Source organism: Lissotriton helveticus, chromosome 8 (assembly GCF_964261635.1).
Source record: "Lissotriton helveticus chromosome 8, aLisHel1.1, whole genome shotgun sequence".
In the NCBI taxonomy this organism is placed as follows: Eukaryota; Metazoa; Chordata; class Amphibia; order Caudata; family Salamandridae; genus Lissotriton; species Lissotriton helveticus.
In genome coordinates, this window is record NC_136069.1 from 1,217,862,716 (window position 1) to 1,217,890,208 (window position 27,493).

At 42.8% G+C, this 27,493-nt stretch overlaps 1 protein-coding gene across 3 annotated transcripts in view; it reads right to left on the reverse strand.

Annotated features, from left to right (window-relative positions):
- LOC144773252 (ATP-binding cassette sub-family C member 5-like) overlaps positions 1-27,493 on the reverse strand; it is a 2,136,031-nt gene that overhangs the window by 1,830,494 nt on the left and 278,044 nt on the right. For all 3 annotated transcript variants that reach the window (XM_078658154.1, XM_078658153.1, XM_078658155.1), the window contains exon 4: positions 25,855-26,002. In XM_078658154.1, coding sequence (XP_078514280.1) covers positions 25,855-26,002 — 148 coding nt within the window. The remainder of the gene's footprint in view (positions 1-25,854; positions 26,003-27,493) is intronic.

Here is a 27,493-nt window from a genome sequence, read left to right on the forward strand (position 1 = left end):
GTCAATGAGGTGGCAACGGGGACAAGCAGCGTCTACACGACCAAAGTTTTGATTAATTTTAGAGGGTGTTGAGATATGCTCTCTGTGAAATGTAATTCTGCATTTTGCGTCGGAGTATATTCCTGGGGGTATGCACAGGGCTCTACAGTACTGTGGCCCATTCAGGATCTGTGAGCGGGCGGTGCATGTCTCCCTCCCAGTGGTGTCGAATCAGTGCCAATGTAATTGCAGTGTGTTGTCTTATTCAGGCAGTGAACCAACGCGTGAGATGTCCGCCATGTACCATGATGAGTATGGTTGTATGTCATTACAACGCGGGCTTTTACCCCGCATGCCATTACAACGCACACTGGATAGTGGAATAGCTTAATTTTCTATTCCAACTCCAGCCCACGTTGACAGTAGGGAAGGTGTTGGATAGAAAATTAAACTATTCCCTATCCAACAGCGCCCTCCAGCGAAAGTCGTTGTAACGACTTTCGTTGTAATCCCCACGTTGTAATGGCAGTGCGGGGTAATCCCTGCATTGTCATGGCTGTTCTCTGATGAGTAGGTACTGTATGGTAAGGTGAGTTAGGGGTTCATTGGTTAAGTCCCCCCACTTGGAGGCAAGGGCAGCCAAGAGTGAGATGTGCAGTAGGTATTGGCCTGGAGGGAACTCATCTTCTTCTACTAGTGTGACATATGTAATTAGGACACCCTCCCGATATAGGTCTCCCATATCCTGAATCCCCGCCTCCAGCCAGCCCCACAGTTCAGCAGCCGTGGTCATCATGTGGCCTCCGGGATATCTTTCAAGTGGTAGAGCAGGCACATATGGCATGACATTTGGAGTAATATACAAACTCCTGCGGTAAATCTATCGAAGTAGTAGTGACTCCGGCGGTTTTGCTTTCGCGCAAGGGTGAAGCAGTCTGATCAGGGTAGTTAAGGAGCAGGGTGGTTGTGCTGTCGGAGTGTTGCAAAGCTGGCGATCGGCTAGCCATTTAACCACCCATTGCAGCTGTGCTGCTAAATAATTCTGTTCGAAGTTTGGGGCCGCAGGCCTCCCTGATCTGTGGGCATGTAGAGCTTCCTTATCTCCACTTAGTGTCGAGAGCTACCCCATATGAAGTCTCTAATCAACCTCTCTAGAGGGAGAAAAAAGGAAGGAGGGATGTATAATGGTAAGTTCGCAAAGTAATATAGAAACCGCGGGAGGATCACCATTTTGGTGAGGGCAGCCAAGCCTGTCACCGATAGTGAAAGCATGCTTCAAAATGACATTTGGGAACGGACGGCTGTCAGTGCTCTACCCATGTTACCATCTAGCAAGTCCGTCTTTTGCCTGTATATTATTATACCCAGGTAGCGGAAGTTGTTCACTAGCCGTTGCACGTGCACCCCATTAAGGACATATGTCGGGTCTTGGCACGTCTCGTTGAAAGGATAGAGACGTGATTTAGTAGCATTGACTTTCTGCCCTGACAGGGAGGTGAAGTCTCCTAGAATAGGCGCAAGTCTCATAGGAATCGAACGGTTGTCTCTCAAGTGCACGATGAGATTATCCGTGTATAACGATATCATATGTGTGCCATCACCTAGTGGTATGCCTCCGCCCATCCCAGCGCCGACCTCCTCCGCTAGTGGTTCTATGGCCAGCAAGAAGAAGGAGAGGGGACAGTGGGCACACTTGCCTAGTCCTTCTTCTCACCGAGATTGGGTCAGATATGTACGGGCCTACTCTTCCCCACACCGATGGCTCAGTGTACAACAGCCGCATCATGCGTATGAACATGCTTCCAAGGCCGTATTGCATAAGTGTAGCAAATAGAAACTCCCACTCCAGGGAGTCAAAGGCTTTCTCAAGGTCCAGTATTAGATAGCCTGAGTGCGGCAGCAGAGCACGGAGTATGTTGCTACTCTGAAGAAACGCCTCAGATTAAGTGAGGTGCTGCGGGAGGGCACAAACCCATTTTGATCCAGGAACCACTGGGGTTAGTTCTTCGGAAAGGATCTTCGCTAATATCTTGTAGTCCGCTTTAAGGAGGGCCAGTGGTCTATAGGAGCCTAAATCTGTGGGGTCCCTATCTGTTTTAAGTAATGACACCAGGCTCGCCTCACACATGGACAGGGGGAGTCTCTGCTTAGTCAAAGCTATACTGTAAAGTGAGTGCAGGTGTGGAATCAGTAATGTGGCATATGCCTTATATTATTTGGCTGGGAGTCCATCTGGCCCAAGAGTTTTTTACTGTTGCTAGCGCTGCTATCACATCTTGAATTTCATCAGGGGAAATTGGCGCATTCAACATCTCTCTGTGCTCTGGGGTTGCCTCAGGTAGATGCACTGAGTCTAGGAAGGTGTTTAGCCGTTGTTCGCCACAGTGCCCTGAGGACTGCTATAGTCTGGCGTTGTGATGTGTCATTGCCATGTGTATTTCATGCTGTGTGTATAGCATATGTCCCGTCTCTTTTTGTAGAGCGCATATGGGCTGACGCGTTTGTTCCTGGCGTAGTAGCTATACAAGTATCCGACCCGCTCTATCTGCTGTGGGATGCATGAGTGCGGAGTGTGCTGCCTAATTGTGGCATCTAAGTCTCTCTAGCACTTCTGCATGTTCAGTGCGCAGCTTTATTAAGTGCCAAGTGTCTCCTGTACCCGTTGCCTCATTTGTCTCATGGTTCAGTAGCTAATGCTCTCCCTTGCTGAGTGCGTCACTTAACTGCTTGCATATGTTGCAGGTGAGCCCAAAGCAATGCCCTCTGCTGGTCACCTTAAAGGCATACCATTCTAAGAGTGTGTTGCTCGTAGAACCGTCATTTACCTCGAAGTAATCCAGGATCGTTGTCCCCAAAGAGCAGCAAAATGCCTGGTTTTCTATTGCTGCTGGGTAAAGGTGCCAGGTTCGGGATGGGTTGTGGGCCTATCTTTTATTTAAAATGCAGCAGCTGGGGTTTATGATCAGAATGTGTGCACCCAGGTCTTCAATCCCCTTGTTAATAAGGGGGAGAGGATATGTGACCGTACTATATGATCCAGTCTTACATGCAATCAATGCACTGGGGAGTAGAATGAGTAAATGCGTGTGTCTGGGCTGAGGGCGTGCCGTATGTCAATCAAAGACCAATTGGCCATTCATTTGATGCGGCAGCAGTTCGCGTCAGAGGTGGAAATGCCCTGTCCAGTTCTACATCCAGCACTGAATGGAAATCGGCCCCCAACAGCCAGGGGATTCCACTTCATCGAGCTAGGATCTCAGTTAACTTACGGACAAACAAAGCTTATTCCATATTGGGGCCATATATATAGAGCCTATAAGAAGATTGTGGACATTCAGCCTACCTTTCGCAAACACATATCTACCTTTCGTGCCAGTTACCATTTCCTCCATCACATAAGGGAGCCCTGCTTGAAGCCTACCTAACACATGGGAGGCTTGCCTGCTGGGCCTATACAAACGGACGAAACAGTTGAAAGCCCGGGCTAGATTCTGGGACTAATAATGGCTAAGAGGCTTGTCACAAAGCGCTGGAAGAATAGTGAGCCTCCCCAGGCCATACATTGGCGCATTTCACTTACTACCTGGGCGCAGGCGGAAAGCGTGGCCCTGCACAGGGAAGAAACAGCGGGGACCCGCATGTACCCGATAGCTCAGACTTGGGATGACACCCTAGTTGCCTTTCACCAGGTGTGTACCCAAGGAGAGATCACATAGAGGCTCTTCTCACTGGGCGCCGCCTGGCGCCCCCTCGCCCTTCTTTCCTCCTTCCTCTTTCCTTCCCTCCTTCCCTTCCTCTAGGCTACATATTGACTCCCGGCGTCAACCCCCCCTCCCTCATACGGGGACCTACCTTGGGAGTTCCCCCCTATTGCCGCCGCCTTTGCGGCCACTATGCGCGACACTGGTTGACACCCACTGCAGACACAATTGCGCATACACTTAACCCCACACGCAGCCCCGTCTCATTTGTTTAAATGCAAGCCTCTTCTATTGTTAATATTCCCCCCCTCCTCCCTACTATTATTTTTTCCCCTTCCGTTGGCTTACAGCCCCTATTTTCACAGGTTCTTTGATTACTGTTTAACGTTCTGAGTAAATGATATTGAATGTTGATTATTTGCAGATTTCTTCCTAGCGCTCTGCCGGTTGCCTATGGGACGTCATTGAGCACTCAGACGTGGATAACACCCTTGGGATGAGTGTGACACTTAGGCACATAACGTACGGGCCACGCGGTAAACAGACATAATATCGACTACAAAATATCGAATGGACATAATATCGAGTACAAAATATAGGCTGGACAAAATATGGAATGGACAGAATATAGACATCAAAAATATCGTTTTGAAGGTAAGTAATGTAATATCGAATGTTAAAAATATAGAAAGTTAAAATATCGAAGTATATAATATAGGTTATTAAAAATATCGAATTTTTAATAATATCGAATTTTTTATAGTGTTTGTTATGTTATTATACGTGTGAAAAGTGTGTATTTATATTATAATTAATTTTAATTAATGAATTTAGTTTTTTTATTTTTTGCGTAATTTAATTCTGTAGCGGGTTGTGGGTTTATAGGGGAATAGGGTGGGAAGTAATTTAATTATGATTAATTAAATATGTAAATGTATATATTGGTATTAATTTTTAATTAATTGTTAAATAATTTGTGTTTGGTAATTAATAAAATTTTAATTGGCAATTAATTATGATTAATTGATTAATTGCTAATTATGTTAATTTTACTAATTTATTTTCTGTAGCGGGTTGTGGGTTTATAGGGGAATCGGGTGGGAAGTAATTTATTTATAAATAATTAAATATGTAAAAATATTTATTGGTATTTTTTTTAGAAATAATTGTTAATTAATTTGTTATGGGTAAATAATTAAATTTTAATTGCCAATTAATTTTATTTAATTGATTAATTGCTAATTATGTTAATTTTACTAAGTAATTTTTTGTAGCGGGTTGTGAGTTTATAGGGGAATAGGGTGTGAAGTAATTTATTCATAATTAATTAAATAATTCAATTTATTTAATTGTATTTAATTTGAATTAATTGTTAATTCATTTTTAATTGTTACTTAATTAATTGTAAATGTTTTAATTCATTTGAGTAGGTAACTAATAGTAAAAATTAATTGTAATTTGTAATTTTAATTGATTAATGATTATATTATATTACATTGTTAATTACTTTTAATGAATTTTTTCCCTACTGTTGCACTCTTTGGAGTGGCAATAGTCATTTTTACCCCTACGCTATCCAACGCTTTCCCTACTGTTGCACTCTTTGGAGTGGGAATAGTAATTTTTACTCCTACGCTATCCAACGCTTTCCCTACTGTTGCACCCACTGGAGTGGGAATAGTAATTTTTACCCCTACGGTATCCAACGCTTTCCCTACTGTTGCACCTACTGGAGTGGGAATAGTAATTTTTACCTCTACGCTATCCAACGCTTTCCCTACTGTTGCACTCTTTGGAGTGGGAATAGTAATTTTTACCCCTACGCTATCCAACGCTTTCCCTACTGTTGCACCCACTGGAGTGGGAATAGTAATTTTTACCCCTACGCTAACCAACGCTTTCCTTACTGTTGCACTCACTGGAGTGGGAATAGTAATTTTTACCCCTACGCTATCCAATGCTTTCCCTACTGTTGCACTCTTTGGAGTGGGAATAGTAATTTTAACCCTTACTCTATCCAACGCTTTCCCTACTGTTGCACTCTTCGGAGTGGGAATAGTAATTTTTACCCCTACGCTATCCAACGCTTTCCCTACTGTTGCACCCACTGGAGTGGGAATAGTAATTTTTACCCCTACGCTATCCAACGCTTTCCCTACTGTTGCACCCACTGGAGTGGGAATAGTAATTTTTACCTCTACGCTATCCAACGCTTTCCCTACTGTTGCACTCTTTGGAGTGAGAATAGTAATTTTTACCCCTACGCTATCCAACGCTTTCCCTACTGTTGCACCCACTGGTGTGGGAATAGTAATTTTTTACCCCTACGCTATCCAACGCTTTCCCTACTGTTGCACTCACTGGAGTGGGAATAGTCATTTTTACCCCTACGCTATCCAATGCTTTCCCTACTGTTGCACTCTTTGGAGTGGGAATAGTAATTTTAACCCTTACTCTATCCAATGCTTTCCCTACTGTTGCACTCTTTGAAGTGGGAATTGTAATTTGTACACTTCCGCTATCCTACGGTAATAATATTGGATATTATTTTATTATATTATGTTACTATATATATATATGTTTTAATAAATATGATTGTAAAAAATTTTTTTATAACTTTCGTTAATAAATTAATTATTATAAGGTCATTTAAGTATTTTTAAGTATAATTTAGAAATTAATGTTTAATATTAATTTAATTTAACATTGTTTTTAATAAAGTCAATATTTTTATAAACTATATTTTTGTAAACAATATTTTTTACTCGATATTTTTGTACTTACCTGTTTGTAGATACAAAGTCGATATTCTGTCTGTCGATATTTTGTCAACAATATTTTTGATAGTCGATATTATGTCCCTCGATATTATGTCAGTGATCTGGGCCACGCCCCGTGACAGGGAGATGATGCCTAACGCTACGCTTGTTTCATCAGTGCGGTATCACCCTGCCTGCCCGACTTTCCCCCAATATAACAGTTCTTGAGCCTTGGATATTCTTTACTACCGGCGACGCATTACACCTGTCCTGTTAAGTGTTCTTTCGTCAGTCCTCTGGCGCACTCAGACACTTCTCGTCAGACACTCTATTGTAATGAATGTCCTGCCATAAAGATGTTCGTTCTCTACCGGGTGAAACTGGGCAGAGCTATAATACCAGCAGACTGTTGTCAGGTAGAAGTATCTTTGTACAGCTGCATTTCCCATCCTTGTCAGTCTATGTTTTAAATTGATTCGTAAAATTCCTCTTTTTTCTTTATGTATTCATATGTAGATAACGGATATATGATGACACATCTCATCAACACTATTGCTGTACTATTCTGTTTTTCTGTATTCTAATGAAAGAAATGCAATAAAATATATTCAAACAAAAAAAATAAGGGAGCCCTGCTTTTACCCATATTAGGGTAATTGGTGCCATATACCTGGCCCCTCCAGCAACGGCGGAGGCGATCGGTTTCTGTCTGGGTCAAATGTGTTTCCTGTAGTAGGGCTATGCTGGTGGATCTGCGCTGTAAGTATGAGTATATGGAGTATCTGTGCACAGGTGTGTGGATTCCCCTCACATCCCATGTGAGAATATCGATTTGTGCCATGTTTCAGAAGTGCTGTCCCTGTTATAATAGGAAAGGATAGATGCATGGCAGGGGGCCAGGTGGCTGTTTATAGCTCCTCAGGTGTCAAAATAGAAGCAAAACCGGGGGTTCAAATGCAATCTGCATAACCGTATGAGGGCAAATTCGCAGTTGGAGTTAATTCAAAACAAAGTTGTCCAACCGTAGCAACTACTATGATGGCCTGTGTCTAGCTATAGGGGTGCGCAGTGTAAACCTATAAAATCTCGTCACCCCCTCGATGTTCTGTTGGAATGTCAAGTAATCCCCGGTAAGTTTTAGTTGTAGATGTGCGCGGTGTCTGACTAAAGGGAGTGCCATGTCTTGCTTAGCTCCCATACCAGGCATTGTAATGACTAACCCTCCTTCGTGCCCTATGCATGGCTACAAAGATAAAGGCATGAAAGCAAAACATTGCAGCATTTGTAAATTGTGCAACATTGTTCACTTATCGGTATGTTGTTGAAGTTCAGATTATATAGTCTGACATTTCCGGTGTGACGTCTGGCAGATGCAGAGAGTCCAAATCTTCAGACCGTGCGTTAGTCGATCCATCTTTGTGACCAGAGTCCTGTGTTGAGGACCGAATCACTGCAGCCACATGAAGCGCCTCCTGTCTCTCCATCAATCTTTGCTGCAAATCTGGGACCACCGACCGTGGCATAGCGCAATTGGGGCCTCTGCCCCTGCCGCTGCGCTGGTTTCCTCTGTCTCGCTGGGATGACGTTGGCTCAGTCGATGGCTTGGGCCCCATTAGAAGGTCTGTTTCCTCTAGCCAGTCCCAAACGTCTGAGGGTGTATCAAAAAAGCGGGTGGCACCTTTTGCAGCCATCCGCAGTCAGGCTGTGAACATCAGACAGTAACGGATATATAGGTCTCGGAGCTTGCGTTTTACTGCACCAAAAGATCCCCGCCGTCTCTGCACCTGTGCTGTATAGTCCGGGAACAGCATGATTTGAGCATTTTGGATTCTGATGTCAGACAGTTTGCGCGTTTCCCTCAAAACTGCATCTATGTCTCTGTAATTTAGTAGTTTAAATAGGAGTGGCCTTGGTGTGGCTCCCAGCGGTTGTCTGCGAGCAGAAACCCGGTGAGCTCACTCCACCACGAGCTGCGGCGACAATGCATCTTTTGGGAAGTGCTCCCTCAGCCTGCGCTTGACATAGGATCTGGGGCTTGTCCTTCCTCTCCCTCTGGAAGGCCCACCACGCGAACATTGTTTAGGTGTGAGTATCCCTCCGCATCTTCCAGCCTGTCTTCTAGAGTATTCACTCGATTCAGTAGCTCCTGTTAGGGGCTGGGTGTTTACTTATTGTGATAAATGTGAGGGAGAGAGACACCAAGGCATGTGACCTCAGATGCTAGCCAGAGCCTGACTGAGGCTGAGAAAGCCTACTTTCAGTTTGAAAAGAAAGTTGACCATGGAGTGGTCCCATAAGTAATATCATCTGTTTCTTTTTTGCAATTTGTTTACAAAATTGTTGACCATGAAGGTGGAAAGGATTGAAAAACAGGGCAAGAGCCTAATGTAGTATTCATTTAAGATTGTTCACAAACCAAGGAAGGATTATAACCCAGCCGACTGCATTCTCCGACATCTTCTGCCTATGTCTGGGAGCTGCTCATCCGCTGTAGAAAAATACATCAATTCCTATAAAAACATATATATATATGTGTGTGTGTGTGTGTGTGTGTGTGTGTGTGCGTGTGCATGTGTGTGTGTGTGTGTGTGTGTGTGTGTGTGTGTGTGTGGGTGTGTGTGTGATCCCCCATGCACACCTATCATATCGAACAACAACAGCTTATTAGATAATACGTTAACATAGTTGTACTTTTTTCTATGCCCTTATGTCCTGAGCCTCTCAGGTTGGGAGGACAGCACTGATCTCCTAACCAAAATGCTGAATATTCCCTAGAATGCCAGTTATATTTTGGTTACAATTGACTGAGTATCCTTGTACACATGTATTGATCATGAACTGAGTATTGAGGCCTGCAGATATTTCTTTAGGGTCAAACCGATTGCAATGTATGATCACTCCATGATGCTTGTTCAGATTTTGCCTAGAGAATAACATCTTTCTATTTGGAGATCAGTGTCATAAGCAACTTACTGGGACTGCCATGAGAAATTGCTTTGCTCCAAGTTATGCAGTCATTTTCATGGGCTGGTGAGAGGACCAGCACATTTGGATTTGGACAAAGGCTATTGCAAAATGGACACAACACCTGGCATTCTGGGCTTGTTACATTGATCACCTGTTCATAATAGATATTGGACACTTTTCTAAATTGGATTATTACCAACAAGTTGAGCCTCAAGTTCACTTGAAAGTCGCACAACACTACCATGGAGTTTCATTGCCTACTTTGCACGCGTTTTTATACATTGTTCCCACTCGTAGTAGTGATTTTTAAAAATAAGGAAAATCTGTTCACTGGCACTGAATTTCTGTAAAGGCTAGATCACTTGCTTGATTACCTGCTGAAACTTGACTCGCCCCCCTTGCAGCCGATTAGCGCTACAGCGGGGAATATCTCAGACAGAGGCCGCCATCTTAGGAGGGAATCACCTGGCCCGAGCTCCAGTTGCTGGCCCCTCCCACCCCCGTCACTACAAAAGCTGCGCTGAGGTAGATGCGCGCTGTCTACAGTGACTGTCCCCTTCCTGAGGCAGAAAGCTGGGAAGTAGCTGCTTTTAAAATTGTATTTGCCTACTTTGCACGCGTTTTTATACATTGTTCCCACTCGTAGTGGTGATTTTTAAAAATAAGGAAAATCTGTTCACTGGCACTGAATTTCTGTAAAGGCTAGATCACTTGCTTGATTACCTGCTGAAACTTGACTCGCCCCCCTTGCAGCCGATTAGCGCTACAGCGGGGAACATCTCAGACAGAGGCCGCCATCTTAGGAGGGAATCACCTGGCCCGAGCTCCAGTTGCTGGCCCCTCCCACCCCCGTCACTACTAAAGCTCCGCTGAGGTAGATGCGCGCTGTCTACAGTGACTGTCCCCTTCCTGAGGCGGAAAGCCAGGAAGTAGCTGCTATTTTAAAATTGTATTTGCCTACTTTGCACGCGTTCTTATGCATTGTTCCCACTCGTAGTGGTGATTTTTAAAAATAAGGAAAATCTGTTCACTGGCACTGAATTTCTGTAAAGGCTAGATCACTTGCTTGATTACCTGCTGAAACTTGACTTGCCCCCCTTGCAGCTGATTAGCGCTACAGCGGGGAATATCTCAGACAGAGGCCGCCATCTTAGGAGGGAATCACCTGGCCCGAGCTCCAGTTGCTGGCCCCTCCCACCCCGTCACTACAAAAGCTGCGCTGAGGTAGATGCGCGCTGTCTACAGTGACTGCCCCCTTCTAGAGGCGGAAAGCCGGGAAGTAGCTGCTATTTTAAAATTGTATTTGCCTACTTTGCACGCGTTTGTATACATTGTTCCCACTCGTAGTGGTGATTTTTAAAAATAAGGAAAATCTGTTCACTGGCACTGAATTTCTGGAAAGGCTAGATCACTTGCTTGATTACCTGCTGAAACTTGACTCGCCCCCTTGCAGCCGATTAGCGCCACAGCGGGGAATATCTCAGACAGAGGCCGCCATCTTAGGAGGGAATCACCTGGCCCGAGCTCCAGTTGCTGGCCCCTCCCACCCCGTCACTACAATGTGACCATCTCGCCGCGAGCGCGCAGCTGGCGCGCCAAAGGTAAGCCCGTCTGCGCCTGTCCGCGCCGGGCCAGCGCCAGTGGCAGGGAACCCTGGTCAAATCTGGATCTACTCAGCCAGGGAACTTAAATCACTGGACTCTACCTTACTCCCTTGTCCCCCCCTGGCCCCGAACACAATACGCCGTATTTCCATCAACGGCATCGCTAGGTATCCCTCAATTCACCAGGGCACAGATGCTGGGAGGGTCTCTTCAATTAAGAACGAGCCCTCCGTTAAACCTCAACTCGCATTGCGATGTGTCTATCTTAACACCCGGTCACTGGTAAAGCACCAATTAGATATCTTTTTACTACTGGCCACTGAAAAACCAGGTATTCTGTTACTTATGGAAACATGGCTGACTGAGGATTCACTACCCGATATTCTAGCAGCACTCCCTATGGAGTTTTATATTCTTACAGCAAACCGCCCTCGAAGAAGACCTGGCGGCGGGGTCGCTGCTATTATTCACAAAGAACACAAATTTCTGACTCTTACCCCTCTCACTCTCACAGAGTCTGAGAATCTTGTTATCAAACTAGATTCAGACGCTGGCGCCCTGTTAATAGTATTGATATACCGCCCCCCTCGCTCTATGACTACCTTTCCACTATCTTTAGGAGAACAGATAGCCCCTCTGGTAGTTAACTTCTCGAAAGTCCTCCTAGTAGGGGATCTAAATTACTGGCTCAACAACGAGGCAGGTGGACCCCAGGCAGTCGAACTACAGGAACTACTTGTGAATCTTAGTTTGACCAAACACATATCGGATCCTACTCACGAAAAGGGTCATGCACTAGATCAAATTTGGTCCCATAATTTATCACTTCCAACTCCCTCTATCACACCCTGCATCTGGTCTGACCATCACTTAATCCAGTTTACAATCACTATGGAAGGACACTCTAAATCAGTATACCAGACAGAAGGCACAACCAGAAAATGGAACTCTGTAAATACTGTGGGTTTCTTAGAAACCTTGAAATCCACCCAACCTAGCTTAAGCGACGAACTAGACAGCATGGAAGAAAAGATCACAGTTTGGCTATCCGATGCTGCGGATATTCACGCCTCAGTGGTCAAGTTCTCTCGCACACGCGATACAGATGCCCACAAATGGTTCAGCCCTGAATTAAGGAAACTCAAATTAGAACTACGCCAAAAAGAGAGAGCTTGGAGAGCGAAATACTGTCAGCAACATAAGGGGGTATACATGACTGCTCGCAGAGAGTATTTTAATACCATTCAAAAAATAAAACATATTACTATTCTGGGAAGATACTAAATTCCCAAAATAAATCCAAGGATATTTTCAAAATAGTAAATGACCTCTGCAACAGCGATAGAACAGCTCCCCCCCAGGTACCCACTCAGAAGCTCTGTCATTCACTCTTTCTTTATAGATAAAATAAATTCTCACCATAAAAAGGAGCATCCCTAATTCATCCATCTCAGATGCGCTGGATGACATCTGCACCAACCCGCACACACTGGATGTTTTACCTCTTATTGACCTAAACACGCTATCGGAACTTCTATCTCGGGTCAAATCTGGGTCCCCTTACGATAGCTGTCCCCCACATATTCTGAAAGAGGTATGCTCAGCTATACCGGCCCGCATCCTCCCACTTTTGAATGAATCCCTGTCACAGGGTAAGGTTCTTGGCATGTTTAAAGCAGCCACGCTCGTACCGCTCCTAAAGAAGCCGGGGGCCGACCCACTGGACTCGGCAAACTACAGGCCTATTTCTCTCCTCCCGTTTTTATCCAAACTTCTTGAGGCCCATGTGTCCAGAAGTCTTTCGAATTTCATAGAGCAATCAGACTTTTTGGAACCTAACCAGGCAGGGTTCCACCCAGCTCACTCTACTGAAATGGTAATCCTTGCAGTTCAGGATACCATTAGAGCCAACTCAGACAAAGATATCCACCAGGCACTGGTGCTACTCGACTTGTCGGCCGCGTTCAACACGGTTGACTACAACATCTTGTTAAACCGTGTCGAGCAGGCCGGCCTTAGGCGTTCTGCGCTTGGTTGGATAGCGTCCTTCATCTCTGATCGGACACAATCTGTGAGACTAGGTACCTTCACAGCTCAAAAACTATCCTCATCCTGCGGAGTGCCACAGGGCTCGTCACTCTCACCACTCCTATTCAATCTTTATCTGAGACCCCTACTATACTTATTACAAACCTAGAAAGTCACCATCTTTAATTATGCTGATGATTTACAGCTAATATTTCCCCTGAACGCACCAGACGCTGTCAAAGAGTTTCAGGTAACGATGTAACTCATACAAAATTGGATGGACTTAAATCATCTAAAGCTTAACCTAGGCAAAACAGAATAAGTTCTGCCTGGGAAGAGTGAGCTCAGTTGGGGTCCTCACTTTTGGCCCTTACACATGGGCTCTCCGCCCATAGCCACACAGAAAGTCAAAAGTCTGGGAGTTACACTAAACACCGACCTCTCATTGAAAGGTCAAGTGGGAGCCACTGTTTCTTCCTGTTTTTTCCAACTACGGAAAATCAGAAAAATACCGCACTTACTCACCCACTCAGCACTGGTGCAGGTAATAATCGCCTTGGTACTTTCTCGTCTTGATTTTTCGATTGCCATCTATCTCGGGCTCCCAGTTGGCGCCCTGAAACAACTGCAGATGGTCCAAAATCAGGCGGCAAGGCTGATATGGAAACAGCCCAAATGGCAGTCAGCCCGACCAAGTCTGAAAAAACACCATTGGTTACCAATGGCCCAAAGGATCACCTTTAAAACCGGGTGTATTGTTTTTAAAGCTCTACATGGCAAAGGTCCAAAATTTATCAGACAGCTGTTGACTGTACATAAACCACAACGCAATCTCCGTTCTGCCCATCTGAACCTGTTGACCATCCCCTCCTTTAAAAGAAAGAAGCAAGGAGGAAGTTGCTTTTCTTACTTAGCAGCTGCTCTCTGGAACTCCCTTACTATCTCACTCAGGAAATGTGACAGTCTCCTGGTCTTCAGAAAATCCCTGAAAACATGGCTATTCAAGCAGGCCTACGATTAGGGATTACTACAGGACCTCAGACATTAGTGCCATGAAACTCATTGGTGAACGTGCGCTCTATAAATAAATAATGACATCACATCACATAACAGACATTCTGGTTACAACAGAGGAGGGTACCATCAACACGAGCCTTTACAGGAAAGATACTGCTGCAAACAGCATTTTTACATGCCTGTAGCCATCATCCACCCAACAAATTGGAGCATCTCCTATGGGGAATAGTTCAGGGCTAAAAGGAACAACAGCACCCTGAGGCCTTTGAGGCAAAGCCAACCAGCATGATAATGAGATTTGGCTAGCCCCAGCGTGTAGAAATCTAGGTACTACCAGTAGCCTAGTGGCTCTGAGAATCATTTGCATCAGCACTTTCATGCCCCTAGTTATAGCAGTCGCTAAGTACCTGGGATGGACATGGTCTATCAGACAGAGAATTGATGCCAAGAGTTTGCCCCTACAAGCACCCTTTTTAGCAATCAGAGTTACTATGTAATTTTTAGCATTTATATTGTATTAATTATGCATTTTATCTTTGTTAATGACTGTCAACCAAAAATGAGGTATTTATTTAATGTGGTTTTACTATATAAATGTATGTATGTGCTTTTATGAGAAATTTACTCGAATAAAGCCTCTTTGACTTGACTTGACTTGATAATGAGATTCAGGTCAAGAGGATACCCAGCTAAAGCAATCAGGACAGCCTGCTCAAAGGTGGCAGACACAAAGAGAAAAGGCTTGCTGATACCCAAATGTAGAAAAAAGATGACAAGGTGGTGAGACTCCTAACCACATTCTACAGCGAATCTGACTCTGTGAGAAAGATGTTGAGTAAACATTGAACTTGGTCATATCTGACCAAGTTATATGACTTCTGGTAAGTCTCCACCCACAGATAACGCACAGGAGGAGTAGGTCCCTTAATGACATGTTAGTGCATAGTTCCTCCATAAGTCAACGGGGGAGCAGGTTCCTGGCTCAAACGGCAACAAGGGTTCCACAGATGTGAAAAGTGCAAGGTGTGTGCACATAGCACAAACAGAAAGACATATGCACTACCCACAGGTAGAGAGGTGAAGATCAAATGTTAATCATTTGTAACAGCGATTTTTGTGATTTATGTTTTAGTCTATCCCTGTGGGTTACAATATGTGGGAAGTATAATTTTCCCAGTGAAGAAGAGAAACGATGAACACTTACGTGCAGTGAGAAACAAAGATGCTAATTCCCTGGACACTCATGAGATTTCCTTTTTAGGTCTCGCTGAGCCAGCGCATGCGCTGCTCTGCAAGACATTTTGTAAGCGGCTTTTGAAAGTGCCACCACAGGCTTTTGGTGGCCTCAAGCTTGCATGCATGCAAGTGTGCACGTGCGCAGCCGCCATGCGATCGCGATCACTTTCACTTTCGCGGCCGCGCGGTCAATGCTTGTTATTTTTGGGAAAGATCATTTCTATAGCAATGAGATACTTTTATATGTAAATGGGTATTAAAATGTATATATTACCATACAATAAGGCAACAGAACATGCCATAAAACCTGCCTTTGATCACAGGTGCTGTATAACTTGCTTTTCTTCACCGTATAATTTACCTCGGATTTCCCGCATGATTTGGCCACTCATTCTATCACATACTTTGGTTTTCCTTTTCTGTGTAAAATGGGAAGAACCTCGCTAAACCCATCTTGATCCTTAAACAGCATTAAAACGTTCCCTCCCTGGCACGCCGGCTCTAGAACATGGCGTTGGTGCCCATCCCCACTCTCAGGTACCAGCATTTTATTTCTGCCATTACTTACTCCTCCTGCTGCCTCACCTCTCGCCACCCGTTATTTCTTCCTGTGACTCTCGGTCGGGTTATTTTCCTCAGTATCAATGACCCTGAGCATGCGCGTGTGATAAATATGGCGACCTCCAGCTCTTCACACCTACTTGTTCCGCGCCTCTCCGGCGCTCCAGCGTCTCTGATAACAATGGTGCTAACACCTAGCGTTTTAAGAGAGCTAGCCTTCCACAGCCAACCCTTTCGTTTACAAAGGAGCACAGTGAGCCGTAGAAGAGGAAATAATTTAGTGTAACTCTTACTGCTCCGTTGAAACAATGCATCATCATTAACTGAGATTAATCCAACCTCCTTTCCTCCGAGTCTATCCCAACAGCCCTAGACAATTTGTTCCATGCGTTTTTATTTCTATCCAGCGGTTTACCCTCATTTTAATGTTTATTTACATGTTCATATAAGACGCATTCCTCGGGTACTTTGCAAAAAAATACAAGTAAATAGTTACATGCATAAATCTTTATAGTTGCACAATACGTGTCTGCAGGCCAAAAAGGAACTTTCCACCAAGAAACAGGCTTGCACAGATGGAAGGGAGCACCATTTAGAAAGAAATAAGTCATATGGTTAAACATCAAGAATTTGGGGCTGCAATGAAAACTATCTAACTATTCACGTTTGTTCTATATAACCATCATATCCTAAATATAATTCCCTTTACACTTCACTTTACTTGACACTCGTCATGTGTCACACTAAAGCTATGGTATGTATGTCATCTGCACCCACTAGTATAGCGCACGTTCTGCCCTTGGTATGACCTTGTAGTGCCTTTCTGGGAGTAAGGACCCATTACCATTGAGGGGTTACCATTGCAGGGCGCAGTCTGCTTCGCTCTGTGCTCTTGGGCTGTGTTTGAACTCTGGGCCCACATGGTGATGAGCTGAGCTGGTCAGTGCAGAGCCCAGTGCCTGTTATTTGCATCTGAGGCATCTAATATTCCTCACTATGACCTGGAATTTCTCTGAGTTAATGAATGAACTTTAGAGAGAACAAGAGAGGCATTTTCTACTTACTGTTTCCGACTTTCACAAGCAGACTGGAAGAAATCTCTGCCTGCCCACGCCAGCAACTTCACTACCCAGCAAAAATCAATTCAAAACCTGCTATCGAGGGAGCATATTTTCCGAGCTGTGATTACAAATGCAGGTTTAAACTCCCATGCCCCAACCACCTCAAAATGATATGCATCTCTGAGGCTCTTTTTACGGATCAGTGTTTAATTATGTTTACTTTATCACTGGTTACCAAACATTGCGCATACAATAACAGCACCACGAAGCACAGCAGATGATAGGGTTGTTTGTTGACGGGATGTCTGCTCTTTTGAGAGCCACAGGTCGCTCCTTTGAGTAATGCCCATACTCTCTACTTCATTGAAAGGCTTTCCTCTGATTAAGTTGCAGCTGAGCTGCCACTTCAAGGAAACACTATATGGGATTATATGTTACTACATTACCCAATCAGAGAAGGACACATTTCATTTTCATCTGTTCTGTCCTGGAATTTACTTTGTCTGATAAAGAGGAACAGCATTCAGCAAGACTTGTAAAAGTTCACCTGATTGGCTCAACACGTGATTCAATTTTTAGCCATTATGGCTACCTGAGCTTTCAGGGGCAAGCACATGGCCTTGTAATGATGTTAAAGTGTCTTAGATACGTAGATAATTTACAATGTTTGTTTGTCTCCAGCAGCAGCACAGATTTGAGGAGGGCAGTCATACGGAATGTATTGCAGCCCCAAGTGTACAGAGGAATCAAAACTATTGGGGGCATCTGTGCTTTCGAATATTCTTTCCACAGACCCTGGCCTGGCCTTTGGAACGGACAGAGGGCAGCCATTTCAGCAGTCGTTTTCCAAGTGGCTAGTTTTTAATTGTTCTTGGAATTAACACCTTCTCTGCCATCTATATAAACTCCTAGAGTTAAGGCTCATTGGGGCATGATGGTGATTTAAGAATTATTCAGATGTACCTTTCGCTACTTTTCTAACATGTTTTCCTTGTTAACCCTCACAATATTGCATAATGGTAAATATGGTGACTTAAATGAAGTGATGAAAATCTCAGACATTTTGTTAAAGGCACAGTGAATTCCTGTAATTGTAGAGGTCTTGGATTTAAGACCTTCTGAATGTTTGCTTTTTTTGTATTTAAGGCCTACAGATATTCTGCCTTTTGTACTCTCTGATGGTAATTTCTTCTTCTGTCAACCTGTGTACCTCTTAGTATGATAAGTGTATATTTATGTGTTCTAAGGAACGAGGGAAACCAAAGTGTATAAAAGGGACCATGGGTATCAGTATTTTAAGGAACAGTGGTCCCTTACTATAAAATCTCTTAAACCATATTACAAACAGATACAATAAAACATATGTTAGTTTTCCGAATGTCGAAGTCTAAAATAGTTTATTGTATATGATTACTTAAAATCGTTACAATTTACACTTTTATATAAAATACAAAAAAAAAGAAAATATTAAACTTAATCTTCTGTTAAATTCCACTTTTCAGTGATGCGTTTCACAATATTTTAAAATCTGAGAATACAATGTAGTGCACGTAAAATGTTATTTATTGGTTTGAGCAATCTGTGAAAGGTTCTATTATTTAAAACGTTCACAAAAAAAGTTATCTAGAACTAAATTGGCTAGATCCTGTGTGAGGTAGAATGTCCATATAAAATGCCAACTATACAATAAGATTTAGTCGGTTACCATTATCTATATTGTTCCAGTTATCCTGTGGATTATGGCTTTTTTCCGCTTGCTTCTTGGGCTATTGGGGTGTACCATGTTTTGGGAGACCCCTGCCGTCCTTATTCATACTTTATCGGCGTCCTCTAGATCAGCTTGCTTTAAAAGTTCCCTCAATTTTGCCAGGAATTTAACACCCCGGCAAGCCAAGATTATAGAGGAGCTTTCCAGCCAACGTATCACGGCTTGCCTGCAAGTGCGAATATTCAATTAATTAAACATTGGTTTTAAAAGCCCCTTCCTTATTTCCTTAACTGTGGGGCATGCACACAGCAGGTGTGTTCACGTTTCGTTACGAAAGCCGCATAGCCGACAGTGTAGTGCCTGATGGTTGCTTTGCCAGGACGGTTGTAGATCTTTCGAATCGTGCATGCCCAAACGGTAATTGGTTAAACTCTTTTTTAACTCAGCGCTGAAATGTGTTACTAAATAGGCTTGAGGCTTTGTTGATGTGTAAGAGTTAATCACAGTCCAACCATGCTTGCGTTTCGAGGTTATTATTTTGTCTACTAGGAAAGACTTCCTCTTGGCTGTCTTATTTGCTAGTTTTCCAAAAAGTTGCTTGTATGTCAAGTTCTGCCAATGATTTCCTCAGGTATGCTCTCCATGAATTTGGAATTTCTTGGTTCATCTGGATTTTAATTTCTTTCCAGCATAGATTGTTCAGTGACCCCGGCTCAGAAGCGCAAAATTCATGGCATAAATTCACGAAGCCACTCATGCTCCGGAATTTCTGGTTCTGAAGGCCAAATTCCAGCCGAACCTGAGCTGGGGCGGTGGACTTTGGTAGAGTAAAAACAGCTTTATAGATCTTCATCTGAAGATTGTTTAGCGGTTGCACCTCTTTGCCGCACCAAACTACTAGGGCATATGACAATATCGGTATAATCTGTGCTGCCATCACTTTTAAAAGATGCGCATGGTTCGGGCAGCCCAGTTTTTTAATCAGTAATTTGTACGCAAAAATTAACAATTGTGATTTTGCTTTCATATCCATTTTATGTTCCTTGTGTTTTGGGCCTCGCCCCAATTTTAAACCGAGGTATTTGTATGCCGCTTGTTCTTCTATTAAGGTCCCTTTTACATACCATTTAACTTGGGGTTTTTGGGTCCACAAGACATACAACCTTGGTTTTGTCTTTATTTAATTCCAAGCAGTCTCCGTCCAGATAGGTTACCAAGTTATTAATCGCTCTTTGTAGCCCAATGGGGCTTTGGCTCAGCACAACAATAAAATCTGCGTACTGTAGGAAGGGTATTGGCTCTTTGGCTATATTTGACGTATGGCAGTCGGCTGCTTTCATGTGTTTACTGAAATCGGCCATAAATAAGTTGAATAAACTCGGGGCTAGGACGCAGCCTTGTTTTAGGCCTTGCTGTGTGTGGATACTACTGGTAGTGCTAAGTCCATTGCCTAGTTTCACTCTAGCCCAGGTCTCACTATGTAGGGCTATTATTGCATCCAATACTTTGCTCGGCAGCCTCAATGCCCGTAATTTTTCCCAGAGGCAATTTCTGCTTACTTTGTCGAATGTCGTTTTTAAATTGACAAAGCATGCAAACAGCCGTATTCTCTTTTTTCTTGCTTTTTCAGTTAAAAGTGCCAAAGTCGCCAGGTTTGTTAAGGTGCCGATCCCTGGTCTAAAGCCGGTTTGAAACATTGGAATTATACTTGTCTCATCCATCCAATCCTGGAGGTGAAGTAGTAGGCATGATCCATATAGTTTGGCCTCGACATCAAGCAGTGATATCAATCTATAGTTATCCGGTTTGTTATTGTCTCCCTGTTTGAATATTGGGTGGATGATGTTCCCTTTCCAAGATTTGGGGACGTTGTTCTGTTTGTAAATCAGATTGAATAGGGACGTGACTGTATCAGCCCAGAAGTCCGGAGTGTGTTTAAATAGTGCATTGGGCAATCCATTCGGGCCTCTGTTTTTAGTCTTTTTATTATTTCTCTCAATTGCTTTATGTCGATTAAATCGTTTGGGTCGTTGCCACTTACTGCTTGACGGGTATGTTCTTCTACTTCTGGTCTTAGATCTTTTTATGGTTTTTGCCATTACTTGCTTATCATTCCTCGCACTGCTGTACCTATTGTGTATGTGTTCTAGCCAAAGTTTTTTGCCAATTCCTGCTTCTTGTTGTAATGTTCTACCATTTGTCATATTATTTATGATGCCCCAGAAGTCCCTGCTGTTTGGCAATGTGCTTGCCCACGATAATGTTGTCCAGATTTTTTCCTTATATTCTATCTTAGCTTCCCTCAGCATCTTCTTGTATTTCTTCTGTAGATCCTTTAGTTTGCCCTTGTCTGTTTTCTTACCCATTTAGACGGCCATGGCTTGAAATCGTGCCTCTTTTGTCACCCTTTTCTTTTCATCTCGTAGAGTTAGGTTAAACCATGAAGCTTTTCTAGTGTCTATTCTTTGTGTGTTTCTATTAGTGGCTGGAAAGTTTTGGGTAAGGAAGAGGCATAGTTCTTCCAATTTTTTTTTTCGGTTTTCTTCTGTCGGTGGCCCTGTTTGAATCATGTTTTCTTTGAGTGTGGCCATTATGGTCGTCATATTTGCTCCCCGCCATCTTAGTTTCCTCAGGTTAAACGTTTCTATGTGTTGTCCCAGCGTGTTTATTTTTTGCGCCGGTTTAGGCTTATATTAAGGTTTGTGATGTGCGGGAGATGGTCACTTTCTATGTGTGGGAAGACTTGGAATGAATCTATTCTTGGAACTAGATTACTACTAGTGATGGTAAAATCTATTGTAGATCTACATTTTCCATTGGCATATGTTATGGCTGCTGGCCTATCCCCCATAGTGTAACCATTCAAGATTGATAGGCCATGCCTTTCTAATTCTTGCGTTATTGTTTGATATCCCCAGTCCTCCTGGCACTTTCTTTTATTCTGTTTTATTAGGTTACTATTGAAGTCTCCTGAAATGATCAAAGGACAGAATTAGTGTGATTTTTGCGGTGTAATAATCAGATTCATTAATATTGTAAACTTTTCCTTCTGATTTTTTTTTTCAGGGTGAACCTATACGTTGACGAGAATTAGTTGCCAGTCTGTTTTGTTAGGATTTCACTTTCTGGTAACTTTTGTGACTTGCATCCAGTTTACCCCAGCCTCTAGCTCTTTCGTTAGCCAATCATATTTTAGTGATAAATATGTTGATAAGCCTCCCCTCGGGTGACCGAATATTGCAAATTTTTCTGCTAGGATATGGTGTTCTATGTAACCTGGTATTGCTTTTGGTTTCATATTCCACGTTTCTTGGAGGAGTATTATGTCTTGTTGTCCAACGAAGGACAGAGTTTCATGGCCATGACCCATATTTTTAAATCCATGGACAATCCATGAACAAATCATTAGGATGTTTTGTCTTCCTTCCTTCAGTTCGCAGCTTTGCCCCGTGGATCTTTTGAGTCCTGCTCTTTGCCCTGACTTTTCTGCCCCCACCTTTTGTCAATCGTAAGTGGGTTTGACTGTTCGTTAGGTATGCGTGTTACTTAGTACTTTTGGCACCCAAGACCAGTCCGTACTGTCAACTCTAAAATGATCAAGGTTTGGCTGCCTCGCTATTTTGTTGCCCTCATTTGAATTTGATTCCCCGGGTGGCGTGGTGGATCGGGCTCCGTATTAAGCATGTTTTTTGCTGTTCCGCAGATGCGTATTCTGGTTTTTGCATCTTCTGGTTTATTAAGAAGGGGTAAGGGTACCTTGGGTGTTTGTACGGCCTGAATATGATTCCCCAGTGGTCGAATGTTGTTCTGGTTGCATATATCCTGTCCACTAATTCCTTTGAGGACCAGGTGGTCAAAGTCTCTTCAATATCTGGGGTTTCCGGGGAGTACTTAAATTCCACGGCTAAAAGATCATGAAATGTTATTCCTTTTAATTCTGGAATTTCTTTGAACAACCTTAAAAGATTCCCTCTGTTAAGTGTATCCTGCCTTCCTTTTGTGCAATATTCTGGTACAAATGTCAACTTTGATGTATTTTCCCTCTGGTTACTTTCAGTACAACTGGCACTTCCCGAACTTTCCTCTTTTTCTACCTGTATGTGTTTGGTATTCGAGAGTTCATTTTCAATGACTCTTTCTTGACTTCTTTGATCTATGCGTATCTGTTCCTGTAAACTGTCCGACTTGTTTATTACTTTTACCTCTTGCCCTGATTTTCCAGCTTCTGTATGTAACACTAGCCCTTTTGGCTCGCTTTGCTGGTTGGTAGACGGCATCCTACATAATCTACCTTTTCTGTTTATTGTGACTTTTATTGCGTTTTGACTACTTTGTTCTTTATTGTCTGTTGTCTCATACGCCTTTATTTCCTGATGTTGTTTCCATTCTTTCTGGTTCTGCTTGTTTTTTTCCCCCTTTCCCCTCCTAGCTGTTTGCCCTCAGTTTACTGATCTGGTACCTCTCTCGTCTTCGGATTTGATCCTTGACACAACCTGCGATTTCTTTTCAACCCCTTCTCTCTTTTCAGTATATTGAATTTGATTTAATTTCCTTGATTTGTCCTCCTTTTCCCTACTGGCTGCTTGAGCTCCGTTATCTGGACTGAAGCCTCTATCCTCTTTAGGTCTTGTTCTTATTAGTTTTCCAAATGGAACAGCAAATGCTTTTAATAATGCATATAGCATAATATTGAAGTAGGAAACACAACGGAAAAAAGGTCAACAACCTTTAGAACTCAGACATTTTACATGTGACTATAATGAAGACAAGCAAAACATGTCACATATTGCAGAAAGTCCCAATTCTCACATATCAAATTATATATCAATGTTAGGAGTCATTATAGTGTTTGTCGATGATGTTTCAATCCCATTATAGGGTATTGGCACATCATTAGGGCATAAGGAATTATGGCTAAAATGCAAAATGCCAATGGGTCTCGCCTTTGGGACCTTATACGAGTTTAGCCATGCAACAGTTAAAGTTGTTGCACCAAGGATATTTTGCTGCATAACTAAATACTTATAAGGTCCCAAAAGCGAGTCCTATTGGCTATGCCAATGCTTGTTTGGAATTGAGAGGGTGGCATTGAGTAACAGAGGCAGAGACAGGGAAAGCACCCTGAGGAGAATGGAATCAGAATATATCATCCTGTTGAACAGTCGACACCCGAGAGGCCACAACCAAGAAGTAGAGATTCATGTACTCCTGGGTTGATTGTATGAGCTGAATATTTTACATATACAGGTTTTTATTGTCAATGTGCTTCCTGGGGCTATTTATAGTTCTGATCATGATCATTTTCTTCTGCATTTTACTTTTCTTCCCTTTTTATTTCTTTCCCTTCGTAGTTGCTAATAATTGGTTCAACTGTGGGGCATCTTTGCTTTTCCGTAGCTTGCAGTATACTACGGGCACATCTCTTTTGGGTATGGCCGCTGTGTACTTCATTTTTTCACGCTTCACATGTCTCTAGGAGAGTGTCCTGTATTTCGAATCGAGCCTGGATCTCGAAACGCATTTTGTACTAATTAATTGCTTTTGATTTTTAACATGTGTTAATTTATGTTTCACTCCGGGACACACCTGTTTTTTGGTATGTGTGTTAGGGGCACTGGTTGCTTTCATATGTTTTTGTGGAACTATTTAGCTGCATGTTAAGAATTATTTAGGTCACCCTTTATATGCTATCATCAAAAGGGACTCCGTATGAATATTAGTTAATTTCTGGCTGCTCTATTGTTTTCTTCCACTTGGCATGTATATGATTTGCATACGCGTGTTTATTTATATTTACTTTATTGTGCACAAATCCATATTATTCATAGCGGATCGCAAGCTTGCATAGGTAGGCAGTACTGTTCGCCACTTGGCGTTTACCTGAAATTGAAAATGTAAAGTAGGTAGAACAATCCTGTTTAAAAGTTTGCCATACATTTATTCCTGCTCAATGTGCCCTGTAGAGCATGTTATAACTGCAGTACATTCCTGTATGTATCATACCCTGTTTTTACAGGATTTGCACGAAAGGTTTCCCCTTTGTATTTCAATTGTAATTTAATCATACACTTGTAATGGTACACTCAGCTTTTCTACCTTCTTCAGCAGAAGACGTTTGGTGCATATATCTCTCTCTCTCTCTCTCTCTCTCTCTCTCTCTCTTGCTGTCTCTCTCTTCCTCTCTCTCTCTCTCTCTCTCTCTTTCTCTCTCTCTCTCTCTCTCTCTCTCTATATATATATATATATATATTTATATATATATAGCAGAAGACGAATAAAGAAATCTGCTTCAATTCGGTTGGGAAAATAAAATAAAATAACTGAGAGCGATATATATATATATATATATATATATATATATATATATATATATATATATATATATATATATATATATATATATATGTTGCACCCGCCACTAGTTCAGCTGGCCCAGGTGGAATACTGTGCTTTGGATTCAATTTGGGCTGCCTGAACCGCCGTTTACGGCTCTGTTGACCTATTAAGGTTGTGGCTTATACAAAGCAGAGTGTTTCACCTTATGTGGGACACTCACAGTGCTTTCGTTTTTAATCCAGCGGCAGGCAAGGGGATGTACAGGCACAGTTATTACGACTGCCAATTGATTTTTTTCAGCGATGGGAGCGCCATATATATTGCATTAGGCAATAAATAATCAAGACGGTGACGCCCCATTTCCGGCCCGTCATTGGCCAAGGATCCACCGACCATATGCCAGGACCGTTTAAATGTCAGTGTTGTTTTATTGACGGCTTTTCCGCACTGATGACGGAAAAATAGCCAGAAACGCGTCTGCGGACGTTTTATACCCAACACACACCCTGTGAGTGCACCGGACCGTGTGAGTACCATGAACTCCATGTTTTTGTTGTTTTATAAGCGGTTTCCACCACTGCTTCCCGGTTGCACCCGCCACAAGTTCGGCTGGTCCCAGGCAGAATACATATATATATATATGAGTGGATGCTCAACTTTTTTTACCCGTGGCATGGAAGATAATAACCATACAAGCGTGATCCACATACAGAATTCCACTGATCTCAGCAAGTTAAGCTGTTTCCAGATAGAGTACACTGTTAGTTTTTTTATCTAAAACATGTATTTATATGCAACCTGGTATTAGCTGTACACTCACTTTAAACAATCTGCAAAACAGGCAATGAGTATGAAAAGGAATCATACAAAACAACATGTAAAGAGAAATATACTTACAGGACCAATAAAGGTGGCCAACATGGTGATGATTATAGAAGCTAATGCAACCAAAGATCTAGTTCGGCAAAAGTACCACATCACACGGGCCAGGGAAGCTTTCTCTGAGCCACACATTAGGAGTTCCTCTTGCCAAAGTTTCTCCAACCTGGTCATAGAATAATAATGAAAATAGTCAATGTGGGATTGTTCAATTCTGGATCTCCTTTTTCCTGCACTCCAGCTGGGATGACAGGCTCCAAAACCCACACCTGAGCATAATGCAGAGCTACTAACCTTGTAAGGACCTGGGCCTTCTGCTACCTTCCATGTGTATTCTGAAGCCCTAGGACACTTATGAAACTACTCTAAACACACTGAACTTTATTGCCAAGAAGCTAGATGTGCGGCATGCTGCACAGTGAATCTGCTGTACAGGTGTTTTACATGTTTGACCTTTCTCATGTGCAAGAAGTAGATACAGATAAGAGAAAGTCAGTATCTTCTAACAAAGTGTGGAATTATGTTTAACTGCTAAGCTATTGCACAGCTTCCAGGCTATTGAAGCTAAAGCAATGAGAGTTACTATCTGTTTGCTAAAGGATTAGAATAAACTAGATAATCTAAATTATTATTTAATATTCAAGAGTTCCCTGTGTTTGAGCCCTTCTCCCACACACACACAAGTAGCATTCAAGAGTAAGTCTTGATTGTCTGACCGGACTACAATCTGAAAGTCCAAGATTAAAGGGTAGTATTTGCTAAATGAGTGATCTTGCATTAGCAACTAATTCCTGTGCTCCCTTAGTCCACTATTCTAACTAGGGATACCCATTCACCCCCGAATTCCTTAGGCCCCGAGGACTGGCCTCAATACATTATCCACACTGAAGATGGCCGTGCTGAGGTGAACAAATCCTAGCAGATAGCAGAGTTATCCTACAAACTCAAATATGGTTGCTTTGAAGATTACTTTAATTAAGGCGGCCGATTGATATCTAGGTCGTATAGATACTCCGTCACGACGGCGACAGATTATTCATACCGGCAAGATATGGCCCACTCGGCAAATTTAGATGTGGGCGAACATTAGGTTTAATCATGGTGGAGACTACTCTGTTTCCACATTAATTAAACCCAACCAGCGGCCCTGCGAAGTAAGGGCCAACCAAGGAAGACCTCTCATTCTGCCAAACTAATTTAGATAGGCGGAATTAGAGGTCAGTTTTCACTGCTCGTCATCGGCAGGAAAATTCTGGAGGTACGGGGCAGTGACAACTGCTAAATGCTCCCCTCGCCCTGGGATAGAACTCCCGTAGCGAGGGGAACATTTTATTTTTTATTTTCAGTAGGAAAACACACCTTTGGGATTTTCTTTTTGAGAAAAAAAAGAAACCAGTTTGTTGCAGGGCTCTGCCATGTTGAGAACCTTGCAACGAACTGTAAACATCACTGACAGGAACCACCGTGACAGAATTCCTGCCAATGGTTTAGAAATGACGACCAGTTTGGTGGTTGTTTCTAAATTTGGCAGGCAGAGTAGTCCTGGCCTGGTAGGTGTTAAGTCCTCTGCCAGGCCAACAGAGATTAGTCTGTCTATCTAATTATAAAACAGTATCTCAGTCAGAGGTGGAACAAAACAAACATCAAAATCGAAGTC